This window comes from Topomyia yanbarensis, chromosome 2 (genome assembly GCF_030247195.1).
Source record: "Topomyia yanbarensis strain Yona2022 chromosome 2, ASM3024719v1, whole genome shotgun sequence".
NCBI classification, from domain to species: domain Eukaryota; kingdom Metazoa; phylum Arthropoda; class Insecta; order Diptera; family Culicidae; genus Topomyia; species Topomyia yanbarensis.
This window is the reverse complement of record NC_080671.1, coordinates 91,279,097-91,293,960: the sequence shown is the minus strand read 5'-3', so window position 1 is coordinate 91,293,960 and position 14,864 is coordinate 91,279,097. Positions and strand designations below refer to the sequence as shown.

Genomic DNA, 14,864 nt, shown 5'->3' with positions numbered 1-14,864 from the left:
GGCAAAACCCGAATTTGATTGGTTGAATAGTTCAAAAACGAGAATGCCCGCAGATTCGAAAAATCTTGTTCCGAGAAAGGCGCCATTTTGAACGCCATTTTTGACACCTTACACTCGAAAATTTTTATTTTATAGATGAAACCTTAATAAACATTTTGCAGAATAGCGCACATGTTAAGTCATTTTACTGCTTCAAAAACAATCATTAAACATTCGCCACAATTATATAAGACCCCCTTAACGTTCAAGCCGGGTTTAATCGTACTGGTAAACCTGGTTTAAAAATGAATTTGCGACGCGAATTCATTTTTCATTGTTAATACTGTTATTTTTAGCTTTAAAAAGTTTTCGATGTCGCTGATTATGATTCTGACGTCGAAAATGTAAAATTCAAAATGGCGGATCCAAAATGGCGACTGTGCTTGGCTAAATTTCATGTTTTTTATATATTGACCTAAAACGTCTTACAAGGGGTTTTTTGGGTCGCTGATTCTGATTCTGACACCAGAATCGTAATCAGCGACCCCAATAACTCTCGTAAATCGAGTTTTCTGCTCATTGTAACAAAATTCGCAAATTTCGTGAAAATGGCTGCCATTATGTAGTCTCATTTTTAATTTTCAAATTCTGTTATCAGAATCATAATGAGCGACCTCAAAAACCACTTAATCTATTTTTATGCTAGTTGAGAAGTTATCCTTGTTTCTCAGAATCTTTTATAGACCAACATAATAAAAAATTCCAATTTTGCATATTTTAATATTTTTTTAGAAAGAACTGACCTACAAAAAATTCTGCAAAAAATCTATTATTTAGTTCAATGTTTGAAATACTTGCAAAAAATTTTAGATCTCTAAGACTTACTTCAGACACAGCCGATTTTTTTGTAAAAAAACGAGATTTTCGAGTTTTAATTGTTTATAACTAATAAGTAATTAACAAATTCACATAATTTGCTGTGCTAGTTGTACTCTTTACATCCCTAAGAGTTGATTAATAAAAAGACTTCGTATTTTGATGTCCACGCTAACTAGAAATCCAATTAAAACTTAGGAGAAGTAGGTGGGACGTATACGTCCCACTGCGTCGCAAAGGGTTAAGCGTGGGTGAAGAAATCGACCCTAAGTGTTGTGTCCTGTCTCGCGTCGCATTTTGATGAGTGTGAATCGAGTCCTTAGTGCACTTCTTTTTAGCTGGCCGGAAATGTACCTCGAACAAATGATTTTTTATCGCTTTGAAATTTTCACAGTATATTCTCCAGCGACGCACGTAGGATTTTATTTTTTTAGAAACAATTTTGTGTTTATTTTTATAATGTTTTCAGCGCTTTTCGATAAAAACGTGTGCCATTTCGCAAGAAACTAATATACCTTGCTATCGTTCTAAGGAATCGAATAAACTCAAGGTCAAAAATTACGGGAGATAGATTTTCGACTATGGACACTTTCCAAAAAAAAACGCACCTGCGAGAAAATGTTGTGCAGCTGCCATCTTGTAACATTCCTTGTGCTACACAATTAGTACCTATTATAAATATCATTTCACAAGATCTCGATTCTTCTCTTAACCCTTTCATGCCCAACTTTTTTCTAGTGCATGCAGGGTTTCAAAATTATTTTTCCTTGAAAACAGTGGGGTCAAGAAACACGAAAAGCCTTTTTTTTATAAAGATAGGTGCTTCCCTCGCAGTGCTAGAAGCTGCTCAATTTTTATCTTCCAATGCCCAATACAATTCTCCTAGAATATTTACAATAGTCCAATTGCGTAGAAAATGTAGCCAAAGATAGTCTAAATTAATACGTTTTATCAATTTTCAATAATATTGCAACATAACGAAGATATATGAAAAATTTATTTTCCATCGTCAACGTAAACTGTGCCTGGCAGCACTGCTCTATCGGAATCCGATCAGACTAATTGCAATAACTTCAGTTCTACAGCTGGTCCTTGGAATTATTAATACTGAAATGAAAGCCAATAGTCACATTTATTAGCCTTACTTGTTTTTGTGAGCAAATTTTGCCCTAATCAAAATTTATAGCTGTTTAAAAAAGTTGTTGTCCACAAACAACATGGGCATGAATGGGTTAATTTCATCAAGAAAACATTCCAGAAAAAACCCTATTTTTCGTATTCTACCGTGGTGCAACCCCTTAATATAAAGGAGATTGATATGAAACAAGAGTTTTGAGTTTCTTTTGCTTGAGCAGAAATTTCAGCTGTTCAGTTCAGTTTGATCAGCTTCCAGAGTAACAACAACAGCAAAAGAAGTAGAAGTTCACGCTCTTACCTCCCGAGGTCATCACCACCAAAAAATAAGTTCCGTCGAGTGATATATGATAATTTATACCTAACATCCATCATGCCAATCTACCATTATAACAATCGTCCATTATGCCTAATGTATTTATGCATGGGGTACACCCGTAATTTTCATAGGAGTCCTAATGGTTTGAAAGTCAATTTACACGCACTTATTCAATTTGTCGAATAGTAGGGTTTAGTTGAACAACGCATTCAGTGGAATACGAGTACTTGGGAATCGATGTCTTCAGAGTGAGGAGACTTAGCTAAGTGTTGGCCAAACATATACGATACTCTTTTCCATAACGTGATTCATTACGCAGAAACAGCTTTTTCAATCATGTATGGGCCTAAAGTGGCCAGACGTACCGGAAAGTCTTGAGCCCGCGTGGTAAAACGGAACTTTTGTCCGAATATGAGAAGTGGGGGTTATAGGGGCCTTTTTCCATTCATATTTAATTTTATCATTTTATCGTGCATTTATCTATTATTCTTCAATCAATTTTTTAAAAATGTAGCACGTTGAACGTGAAAAAATCTTGGGAACAAAATAAAAATAGATTCGTTACCGGTAAAATTCAGAACATGAAATTTTTTGACATTAATTCTACAAGCCACATTTTTTCATAAAATGTCCTAGTACACCAACTTTCCGTATTTTTCCAGAAATGAATCTTTTCTTATGTGTTTTACACAAGAAGTAGTTCATTAAATAATCATTTGTTGTTAAATGGAGTTGATATGTGCAATTTAATGATAAAAATGTGGAATCGAATCTAAATGTCAAAAAATCTGATTTTTATTAATTTTACCGCTAAGAAATCTAGTTTTATTCCTAAAAATTTTCCACGTTCAACAAAGTACATTTTATAAAATTTTATTGAAAATGTAATAGAGATATATACAAGTATTCGGTTTCGTTCGATTTCTGAGTTTTTTTACATCAGAAAAACTAAAAATATGTAAAATTTGCAGCATGGAGCAGAAAAATTATTAAAAATAGGGGATTTTGGGGAGAAAACGACCCAGTATCCCACTTTCCCGTATTTTTCATGAAAAGAAAAATTGCATAATATTTGAACATTAATGTACTTTAATGTCTTGTTTTGCCTCTTTTTGCCCCTAGGTATGAATAAAGAGATTTTTCTTTATATGGCGTTTATACATTTATATTTATATTATATGTCTGTTCTGTTAAAAATTCACTTTCCTTAAGCTTTGCAAAATGAATATTATCAGGCCAATAGCGTATGGTTGACCGGGTTGGCCCCCACCAAGGGCACCAACCTTAGAGGGGCGATCCTGATGTGCTTTATAAAATAAGTTAGGATAGTGAGCATTTCACACCAAATTGAACTGTGCAATTGCAAATGTGCGCTTACCTTCAAAGTGTGATAAAAGTGCACGTTAATCATGAAATTATTATTCAAAAGCCGGCCACCTTCTTGAAGTTGTAGCAAAGATCGTGAAGAAGGTTACATTGGTTATCGTGAAGAGAACTCCAGGCCGTACTATGAGAATTAAAGTTTCCACTGTGCCGGGAAAAGTTCCGGAATATCGCAAAGTTCCTACACTAAGCTGCATCTCTGGTTGAAATGTAGAGTCACTTGTTGTTTCTGTAAAGCTTGTAAGCTCCTTGTTCCATCTCAAATTCCAAAGCCAGGAGCTGTGTGCTTAGGCTTTGTGGCAGTACTTCCTCGAGCTGTTATATTCGGTGGGCTCTCAGGAGAAAAATCTTGGCTTTTACAAGGAATCTTGTCTATAGTTTTTAGGAGCAGTAGCTGATGTCCCCACAAGGGGATCGCCAGAGTCATACTCTACCTGAGCCAAGAGAGAATAACATTTTGTTGTGAAAGGGGGTGGAGCTCTATTCAGTATTTCTGCTTAGTACGTCTTTCAAGGATTTTCATACTCGTGATTCTATGCGCACGGATTTTATTGCTACAATGGCTCGTTTGGTTGAATTTAGTGACACATAAAACGCGCGGTATGAACGCGCAGACGAACCTTATCGAAGAACATGTGATTAGGCAAAGAAATCGCGCTAAAGGCCCCCCAATACGAGTTTGAAGTGGCATACAACTTTGTCCCATTCTGTGTAATCTTTCAAAATCTTCACTCATTGGATAAAGGAGTCCGTGATACAGCCAACTCCTTTCACCCCACGCATGACCATCGGTATCGATAACCACACCGTCAATCTAAACTATGTGAATAGACACGTAGACGCGGTAGTCCTTCATTAAAGACTTGTCGCAAGTAAGGGAGCCCGGGGCAAGTTGGCGGTGTTTTAGTTTTCATTTTGATCGCTTTGATTTACTGAGATCTTCTAAAAAAGAATATGTTGCATAAAAGGGCAGAATTTTATGAAAGTGTTTGTCTTTATTTTTATATCCAAAAATATGGAATTCGGAAAACCAGCCAACTTACCCCGCCCCCGGGGTAAGTTGATGGTATGCATGTGTACGCTAGAAAATAAACAAACAAATGGTGATTCAATTACTTCAATTACATCTTATGGAACGTACTGAGTCTTTTCAATAAAATTGTATATTAACCAACATTTGTCATTATATTTCAGTCAAATTACCCCGGCATTTTGACTTCGACGCGTACACCACATTCAAAAGTAAATTTTCGAAATTCTTCAGGCGATTGGCCGAAATAAATGTCCCCTGCATTGACAAGATACACAAGAAAAAGATTCCATTACTTTAGGGTGCATTCCAGAAATAAAAATATTTGATGATTAGTTAGTACCGGCATCTGGCCCCGCGTGCGTCACCGGCAACTTACCCCAAACGCATATTTTATAAAAAAAAAACTATTTAAAAAATACTTTTGTTTGTGGATAGGTGTAATATCTATACGGGTACTCAAATCTCTTTTCATGCACTATCAAAAAATATAATCATTCGGGGAATAGAACAAAAACCACTTTAAATAAGACAAAGTATTTAAAATTAAGTAAATTTACTGAGTATGCTCAAAAACGCAATATTGCCCATAACTTCTACAAAATAAAATGTTCTGCTACAAAAACATATTGGATTATGGGTTTCACATAACTCGAGGTTCACAACAAAGGTCAGCGCTGTACGTCTAATAAAAACGGAGGAAAGGGGATTCCGCCAACTTATCCCAACCGCCAACTAGCCTCGAACTCCCCTGATGTCATTTGCTTACTTTAGACAGGAGAATGCAATTCTGAGCCAATCTGAGGAACACTCGAGATATCTGTAACTATCTATTTTTCAAAATCCTTAAAATAATTATCTTTGATCTGAAAGAAGATTGGATATTGTTCGACCGAGTTCAATGCGTATGGGTTTGAACGGGAATCGAAGTTTCTGCAAAACCTATTGTCTTTCGTCCCTAGTACAGTACATTTAATCAATGTAAAAAAATGTTAAGTGAGTTTTTTCTTGCGTAAAAATTAATGCTGAACACGAGTATTGTGAAGTTTTCTCGATATGTTTTGTTTTGAAAAAAAAAATACGAGCATCAACATGACACATACGTTTGGGGGCACAATAGGTTAGCCGTTTAGGGGAACTATAGGTCAAGCAATTAATTTTAATTGAAAACTTTTAGTCATTCCCCAAAACTCCACTGCGCAAACCATCGAATCAAAACCCAAAGTAATGTAATGCTGCACTCCTCACTGATTCAGGAGTCTTTACGAGCTTAGCAAGCTACTACAGCTAAAAAAAAACAACCACCGAAGCTAGAAAAAAAAATTGCCGCCAAAGAAAAGGAAAGGCAGCAAAACGGCAAAAACGGATAGAAAATAAGAAATGTAAAACGAAAATTGATCAAAAAAGAAAAAAATCAAACAAACTGCTATGAAGCGCAAACGTGGTCGTCCCGCAGCTAAGCAACCACGTGAACCGGAATGCACAACTTCTATTCCACACTCTGGCGACAACGAGGAAACCGAAGAAGTCAAGTACAAAACCAGTCGCAACTACTGAAAAATACACGTTTTTTCAACATTTCCCACCATGGTTTCACGATTTTTCACATAATTTGCCACATCCTCAATTCTTTATCTGAATTACGTAAACAAATCCCATTTATCATTTGTGTTAAAATTTTTAAAATATCTGTAGTTTTCATACTTTTCAAATAAAAGTAGAACTGCTGATTTTTTAAGCTTGTACATCGTTTTGTTTAGCCTCGAATAAAGTGAACTATGAACCCAGATTTTGAAAACGTCGAAAAAAAGTACCTTGGCTTTAATAGATGTAGCTTAAAAAATATTATTACCAAACCTTCCCAACGAGTGCTTGTTTGTATAAATCGGTGCAAAAACTGACCTGCTTGACCCTACTCCACTATTCACACTAAATTATTCTTAGAAAATCGAACTGAAAAAGAAAGCCTAAGTGAACTCCAAAAGATCGCAAAACTAAAACTCCACCATGGGCGCTAGAGAACCACGGGCTCTGTCAATTGTATTATATTCATGAATATTCATTTATATTATATTGGTGACCTTGAAATGTCATTGATTACATTGATTTTGGAACTGCTACCGAGTAAAACTTTTCATAAAAGTATTAATCCGATTTCACTAAACAAAATACATTATTCAGTAAACATATCGCTGTGTTTTCTCGTGACAGATTTGCAAAAAAATATTTGTTTTCTTTAGGATGTCGAAAAATGACGTAAAGATTTTAAAGTTTGCTTAATCTGACCGGACCTTCGAATATTCTTTGGTACGATTCAACGTTTCATTATTGCTTCAATGTGCTTTTGTGCATTGTTAAGAAACTAGTAATTTTGTAATTTTGATAAAAGCAATATCAAATCAAAACACACGGCCAGAAGCGGACATAGCGTAGTTGGTAAATCGATTGCCTTGTACTCCGCTCACCTGGGTTCGATTCCCAACCCAGCATATAGAGTTGGAGATTTTAGCAAAAAAAATCTAACCCGAAAAAGAGGCCAATGACCCTACAATTAAAAAAACAAAACATCTCTTTAAATCATCTTCTATTTAGTAAAGAGAGGCAATTAACATTATTTGAAAAGTATTTTTGTTGATTTAAGTTTAACATCGAGAATTAGATTTAAAAGTGCTTGGAGTATCCACTTACCTTAAAAAATAGTCATAGATCCATTTTATACATACACGAAGTCAAGAAAAAAAAATTTAAAAAAAACTACTCATAACTACATACGTAACGCGTGCAATGTCTTCTATAGCAGAACTACTGAATCGAATAAAAAGCAAATAGAAGCTACTTCTCGGAAGCTAACACAGAACACTCAACGAACTAATCACACGCACACTCAAAGCTAAAATCAAACGCGAAGCAAGCCGAGCTCAAGCTCGGAAGTGTCCCGTGCAAACCATTCGTTGATGCTGCACATTTTGCAACTGCTTCACGCCGGCAATGCAGTTAGGAACCAAATTCTCGTTGGTCACACTGGATACGACGGTCGTTCCGGCTGCACCCGTTATGCTGCTCGTCGAGCTGACGCGTTCCTCGCAAACGGTTTTACGCTCCCGGGACATCTTCACGCTGCCGCTGGTCGTTGTGGTCGTTATGGCATTCCCATTGGTGACCACTTGGGTTTGCTTTTGCTGTTGCTGTTGCTGCTGCTGCAGATGGGAGCTACTCTGAGCGCTGGTGCTATTTTGCTGCAGTGCAACGGTGCCGCCGCCATTTTCCGTGACTGTTGCGGAAGTGGAAGTCTTACTGGCGGAACGGGTGGAGGTGCTGGAGGTGGTTACAGTGCCATCGCCATTGCCCGTAACGGCCATCGTGGATGTTTCGGTACGATTCTGTATGTCTGAGTGTGCTTAGTAAAGAATAGCGAGCAAAATATAAACATTAAATGAAAACAATATCAATTTTGTGGGCTTCGAGAATTTTTTGCATGCTCTAAGTGGCAAATACTACGGCAAATTAGGAAGTAAAATTTACCTGGATTATCATTGAGTTTGGCGCAATTTACCTTCACGCCGAACGTGAATGCGGGGGCGGCTTCGATTTTGCACTTTTCTGGCTGGTAGGCTGAAGGAGCTGGAAGAGATGAAAATATTGCATTTTTAAAATATGGTAGCCAAAACTGAAATCTAAAATCTTCATGGTTGGAGAAGTTTGATATTTACTATAATTACAAAATTTGGAATGACAGGTAAGTAAGTAAGGGATTATTTTTAAACCTACTTGTCAGATAAACCACTAAGTAGATACAGTCGGGTCTCCTACTACGCGAATAACTGGGGGTGTGAAAAAGGAATCCGCGTAATAGGAATCCCATAGTTTATGGGATTGTGACTAATTGGGTCTGTGGCTGAAATTCTCGTTTGCGTTAACATTTAGCGCAATACTTTCTTTGGCAAAGTTGTTGTGCTTACTTAGACCTACAGTTTAGAGTAATTGAGTATCCAATTAGTTGATAACTGTACCAGATGGTGACAGATTAGTTTGACATACTCTCACTATGTGGTGCTAGTAGAGCGTACCACCTTACAGCACATTATAGAATATGATAAATCTCAAAAGTCTAGTAACTTACATAGATGGTGTTTTCGAATAAAAAATTCCCAACAGAAATCTATTGAAATTTTAGTCTTGCCAACATGTCAATCGCATATAAAATCCAGCCAAAATAAAGGAAACAAAAAATAATATTTAATATAATTCTTCGCTCAGGATATAGCTGAGACAAAAGCGCATGAAACGAACATTTTTTTAGAAATCAACACCACGGCCGTAAATTTCCTTCTTGTCAGAAAAAAAGTTTAAACCTGGATCGGGAACAATTCCACACTATTTATGCAGTAGGGGAACATGGAGAGACTTGACCAGGTTTTCAGCTATACCTGCATATATCTCTAAAAAAGTTTGCAATCTTTCCATGATTTCATGATTTTTTTAATTAATTTACTTTTTCAAAAATTATAAAAGATTTTCTTCGATATTAACTTTGTTTACTAGTAAATATCAGGCTACATCTACTACTAGTAGATGTAGCCTGATATTTGATGCGGGATTTTTCGTGACGCGATTAACATTAACCCTCCGGCACTCGCGCGAATGGCTCCCCGAATGAGCAGCCGCTGGTGCTTAAAGAAGATTTCGCTAGAGTTTCTGAAGGTGTTGCACTGATCACCGCGCGAGTGCCGGAGGGTTAACAGTAGTTACCGCAGCATAGTAAAAATCAGAACATTTTTATCTTTTCTCAGCTTACTACCATTTGGTCAAGTCTCCCCAACATTAGTTATTGCATTCAATGTCGTGCAAATTTTAGTAATAACTATTTCAATGTTCCAATTTACGTAAAATCATTTCACTATTTCATAAATAATAAAATAATGTATAAGTACTTTAAAAGTTACTATTAGTCGAGTAGATATGTCCATACAAAGTTTGATAAAAACATCATATAACGCAAATATATTAATTACGGAATATTTTCTATAAGGAAAGGATTTTTCATTCCAAACTTTTAAAATTACCTTAAGAAACAAGTAGAAAAATATTTTTGTAAAAATTTTAAGTTATAGGCGATATTAGAATTCTGCGCTTGGCCAAGTTTCCACATGTTCCCCTACACAGCAAGATACGGCAGGTAGAAGATTTATATTTGAAATACGGTACAGCATCTACCAAGCGAATGGGATTGGTTTAATCTCGTTTCACGACAATAGACACCAGCACCGGCTCGGCTTTCCAACAACGAACCGTTAGTATAACAAACTATGCATTTTTCAAGTTGTCACTCCATCCAGCCATATCAATGTGTTATATATAAGTGTGGCAGAAGCGTCATAGTGTTCACACGATTCAATGGGAGTGGAACGAACGGTATGAGGATTGACGAAAGCAAGTCGATTTATTCTGTGATCACTCACACCATTCATGTAAGATTCATCTTACGAATACCAAAGTGCCGTCTTCGCCATACCTGTATGTACTACATTGCAGCCAGACAGCCATTCCTCGCGAGGAGGAATTCTCACATTGAAAGTTTTAAAAGGAAAACTACAGTGTAAGGTCATACTCATTGTAAGTAACCATTTGGGGCCACAGTCCTGTGTGGCTGGTTGCACGATCTATTGGGTTACTGTCCCAGAGCCCAGTAACCTGAAGACGGTCTGCACAAGAAAGTGCTTCTTGTTTCAGAAACTCATATAGTGGTTTTAATTTCAAGAGAGCCTCTAGAGTAGCAGTAAGTGTTGTCGAGAACGCACCAATCATCGCCATCAAGACCATCCTCTGAAGATGGTTAAGCTTGGGTTGAATTGTCATGACTTCTTCCTTCTGCCACCACACAAGGCACCCGTATGCCAGTATTAGTCTAACAATTGCTGTGCAGATCCACTGAATGTACTTGGATTTGAGTCCCAAAGACCGAAGGCCATGCAAGCTTTCTTGATTACGCAATCGATGGTAGCTGTCCAATTGTTTTGAGTAAAGGATTACCCAACGTACTTTATTGAATCTGCGATAATAATTTCAGAGACAAAAATCGGCAACGAATGAGCTCGGGTTGTAATCCTTCGTTGCGTGAGAAGCACCATTGATGTTTTATTTGGATTTATTGATAGTCCAACATGAAGACACCATTGCTCAACAATACATAAGGCTTGTTGCATCAAATCAAAAAGTGTGTTAATGCAAATACCGGTGATCATTATGTGATAATCATCGGCGAAACCATATGTCGGAAACCCAAGCTTATTAAGTTTCGTCCACAAGCCATCGGCAATAAGGTTCCATTGAAGTGGTGACAGCACACCAGCTTGAGGACATCTGCAGACACTCACTTTCCTTGTCTCTACTTGTCTTAACAATGAGCACAGATGTCGGTTGCTAAGTATTGCGTGTATCTAACTCGCGATATAGGAAGGTACTCCATGACCGGGTTACTTCCAAAATGGATTCGAAAGACACGTTGTCAAAAGTACCTTCAATATCAAGAAAAACTCCTAAGTTTGATGGCTTTTGCAAAAAAGTTTTTTCAATGTTGTAGACAGCATTGTGCAACAGGGTGAAAGTAGACTTCCCCGGAGCAAAACTTTCAATCACCCATTTGATTGATTTCAATTCAATTCTACAAGCAAATGCCCAAGAGTCAAGAACTGCCTGAAAAAACTCAGGGACAGTCGTCAGTGATGGCTCCGTATAGCCTGAGTACTACATTTTCGTCAGAAGTGTATTCACCATTAGTAGTTCTAATCGAACTGACATGAAAGTCTTTCGATTTCGAAAGTAACTTATTTAATCTACTAGTCTCGTTAAGATTTGAGACACTTGTGCAGAGACTTTTTCAACCATTTCGCTCAGAGGATCGAAGGTCGTTTCTATATTCTTTGCAAGCCTACTGAAATGCCTCCGACCCGTCCCTGCGTCTGCGATTCCTAACACTTGTACATAACATTATAGATGATTTCCACTGAAGAAAACACGAAACCAACGGTTGGAATGTTTGGACGTTACAGAAAGTAGTGTTCGCTAAAATTTATCTGACTAAACAGCCGAATAAACTCTCCTGAAACAACGACAGTCGTATCAGCACCGAACAACACAGCTTGTTTTATCCGCGATTTTATCCAAGTCACTTGGAGATTCAATCATGGTACCTTACCCATGCAACCAAGTCGCCAAGCACTCTTCGTAAAGGTCCCAGTTCGTAGATTTGGGATTACGATATGTGACGATATCTAGTGAGACGTTTAAATGATCAAGATGTATTGATGATCAGATAACGACGGTTCGAGATCATTTGGTACAAGCCAGTTTGTCAATTCATGCGTAATACCGTCAGAGCAGAGATTTACATCTAACACCTCTTCTCTGCCAGATCGTGCAAATGTTTTTTTTTCATAAAACGTTTACTTGACACGGCATTTGCAAAAGCTTTGTTACGCCGGGATTTTTTATTACATAACATGTTACAAAAGTTCTTAAGACTATCACGTTATAATAAAAATTCAGTTTCTAATCCTAACACTGAGGATAATCATCATTTTGAATATTTTTATTTATACTCTATTTTCTTGAATTTCATTGTAAACCTATTGATAGTTTTTTTCTGTAATCTTTGTTTATTTTTTTTTTCTTTATTTATATCGTTTTATCTAACTTAACTAACTGCGAAGAAATCTAAATTGTTTGTGGGTAGCAAGGGAAAAAAAACTAGAAACATTGTGGGGATAATTATAGTTGAATATTTATTGTTTTCAGGAAATGATAAATATGGCCCATGTATGTAAGATCTCGTAAAGCGAGAATATCACGAACAGGAACATAGGGTGGTTTTCTTCTGGCTCGTAAGGAATCTATTAATTGGGATCTGGCTTCACGATATTCAGTGCAAGACCAAACAACATGTTCAATGTCTTCGTAACCCTCTCCGCAAGCCCATTGATTATCTTCTGCGATCCCAATACGGCGGAGATGCGCATTCAACGTATAATGGTTGGACATGAGTTTAGACATCACACGAATGAAGTTTCGACTTACATCCAACCCTTTGAACCATGCCTTCGTTGATACTTTAGGGATAATTGAGTGCAACCACCGTCCCAGATCTCCATTGTCCCATGATGTTTGCCAACTAGTAAGCGTCCTCTGACGAGAAGCGCTATAAAATTCATTGGAGGCAATAGGTCTTTCATAGATGTCACCGTCCAGTGCCCCTATTTTGGCTAAATTATCCGCTCTCTCATTACCCGGTATGGAGCAATGAGCAGGAATTCACACTAAGGTAATTTGAAAAGATTTATTTGTTAATTTAGTTAAGTATTCTCGTATCTTCTTCAAAAACAACGGAGCGTGATTATCAAGCTTTAATGAGCGTAGTGCCTTAATTGTGCTGAGGCTATCTGTGAGGATGAAATAATGGCTCGGAAGTAAACTATCAATGATTTCCAGACTATAGTGAACTGCTGCTAGTTCGGCTGTGTAAACAGAGGCAGGTTCTGCAAGCTTGAAAGAGATCGAGGTGTTATTGTTGAAAATACCGAAGCCAGTTGCCTCATTGATTCGTGACCCATCAGTGCAGAACATTTTATGGCTGTCAATGTGTTGGTATTTCATTATTAATATTTCAGGGATCTCCAGAGAGCGCAGGTGATCCGCGATTCCACGAATTTCCTCTTGCAAGGACGTGTCGAAAAACAAAGTGGAATCGGGAGTATCTAGTATATTAACACATGTCATAACATAAATAGAAGGCGTTATTTCTTGTGACATGTGATTGAAGTACACTGTCATGAATCTAGTTTGGGATTGAAGCTCGACAAGTCTTTCAAAATTTTCAATTACCAATGGATTCATAACCTCACATCGTATAAGTAAACGAGAGAAGAGATCCCAGAATCGATCTTTTAAGGGGAGAACTCCCGCTAGTACTTCAAGACTCATCGTATGTGTCGATTGCATGAAACCTAAGGCGATTCGTAAACAACGATACTGTATTCATTCCAATTTAATAATGTGAGTGTTTGCAGCTGAACGGAAACAGAAGCACCCATATTCCATTACTGAAAGTATCGTTGTTTGATACAATCTTATCACGTCACTTGGATGAGCACCCCACCAGGATCCGGTTATTGTTCGGAGAAAATTTATCCTTTGTTGGCACTTCTTTATCAGATACCTAATGTGGCCTCCCCATGTACCTTTAGAATCGAACCAAATTCCGAGATATTTAAATGTCATGACTTGGGCTATCGTTCTACCAACCAACTGAAGCTGAAGCTGAGCTGGATCACGCTTCCTTGAAAAAACAACCAACTCTGTTTTCTCCGTAGAGAAATCAATGCCTAGCTTCAAAGCCCAACTTGATAAATTATCCAAACTATCTTGCAGTGGTTGTTGTAAATTTATGGCTTTTGGTTCTGTAACAGAAACCACGCCATCATCTGCAAGTTGCCTTAGAGTGTATCCACACGGTGTCTTTTTTTAACAACTTTATGCAAAAAAATTCAGCATCTCTGAAACTTCAGGTTATGAAAGAATGGGCTTTCCCCTTTCATTTGAAACCAAAATCAAAATAATCCGTCGGGGGGTCTAGAGCAACTTTTTTTTTTGAAGTTTTTTTTTCTTGAAAACATAGATTTTACAATGGAACTAGTTCATATTTCTGCCCCTAGATGGTGTTTTAGACATTCGAACAACACTAAAAGTGAAAATCTGATAGATTATTTAATTGTCTACAACTTTGTTACCAACTAAAAACCGATTTGAAATTATCCCGAAAAGTAGTTTAATATTTTAACGAATTCTAAGTCTAAGTTAGTTTCACAGAAGACCTAGTGGTTTGTTAATTCACAAGCACTTTTTTTATTTGCCAAATAGTTGTGTTTAGTTCAATAGTGAATTCAGCGGAATTTGAGAGCTTGGAAAGTCATCTTTTAGCTGAAAATTATAATTCCCTGATACAGGGCACCATTCATATTTTTGGGATGAGAAGTTTTAGATAAGTGTTGACCAAACTAGTATGATATTAATATTCTTTTCCATGATGGTAAGTGATTCCTCCCGCAGAAACAGCCTTTTCAATTATGTATGCCATCTTCTTCATTTTTT

General features: G+C 37.2%; 1 protein-coding gene across 4 annotated transcripts in view; it reads right to left on the bottom strand.

Annotated features, from left to right (window-relative positions):
* LOC131678815 (uncharacterized) overlaps window positions 1-14,864 on the bottom strand; it is a 90,172-nt gene that overhangs the window by 8,453 nt on the left and 66,855 nt on the right. For 2 of the 4 annotated variants that reach the window (XR_009303740.1, XR_009303741.1), the window contains 2 exons: window positions 8,244-8,342; window positions 7,410-8,118 (listed from right to left, as the gene is read on the bottom strand). Coding sequence is in view for 2 of the 4 variants with exons in the window: in XM_058959163.1 (XP_058815146.1) it covers window positions 8,244-8,342 (99 nt within the window). In the remaining 2 variants the exon portion in view is untranslated. The remainder of the gene's footprint in view (window positions 1-7,409; window positions 8,119-8,243; window positions 8,343-14,864) is intronic. The other 2 variants (XM_058959163.1, XM_058959162.1) reach the window with 1 other exon arrangement.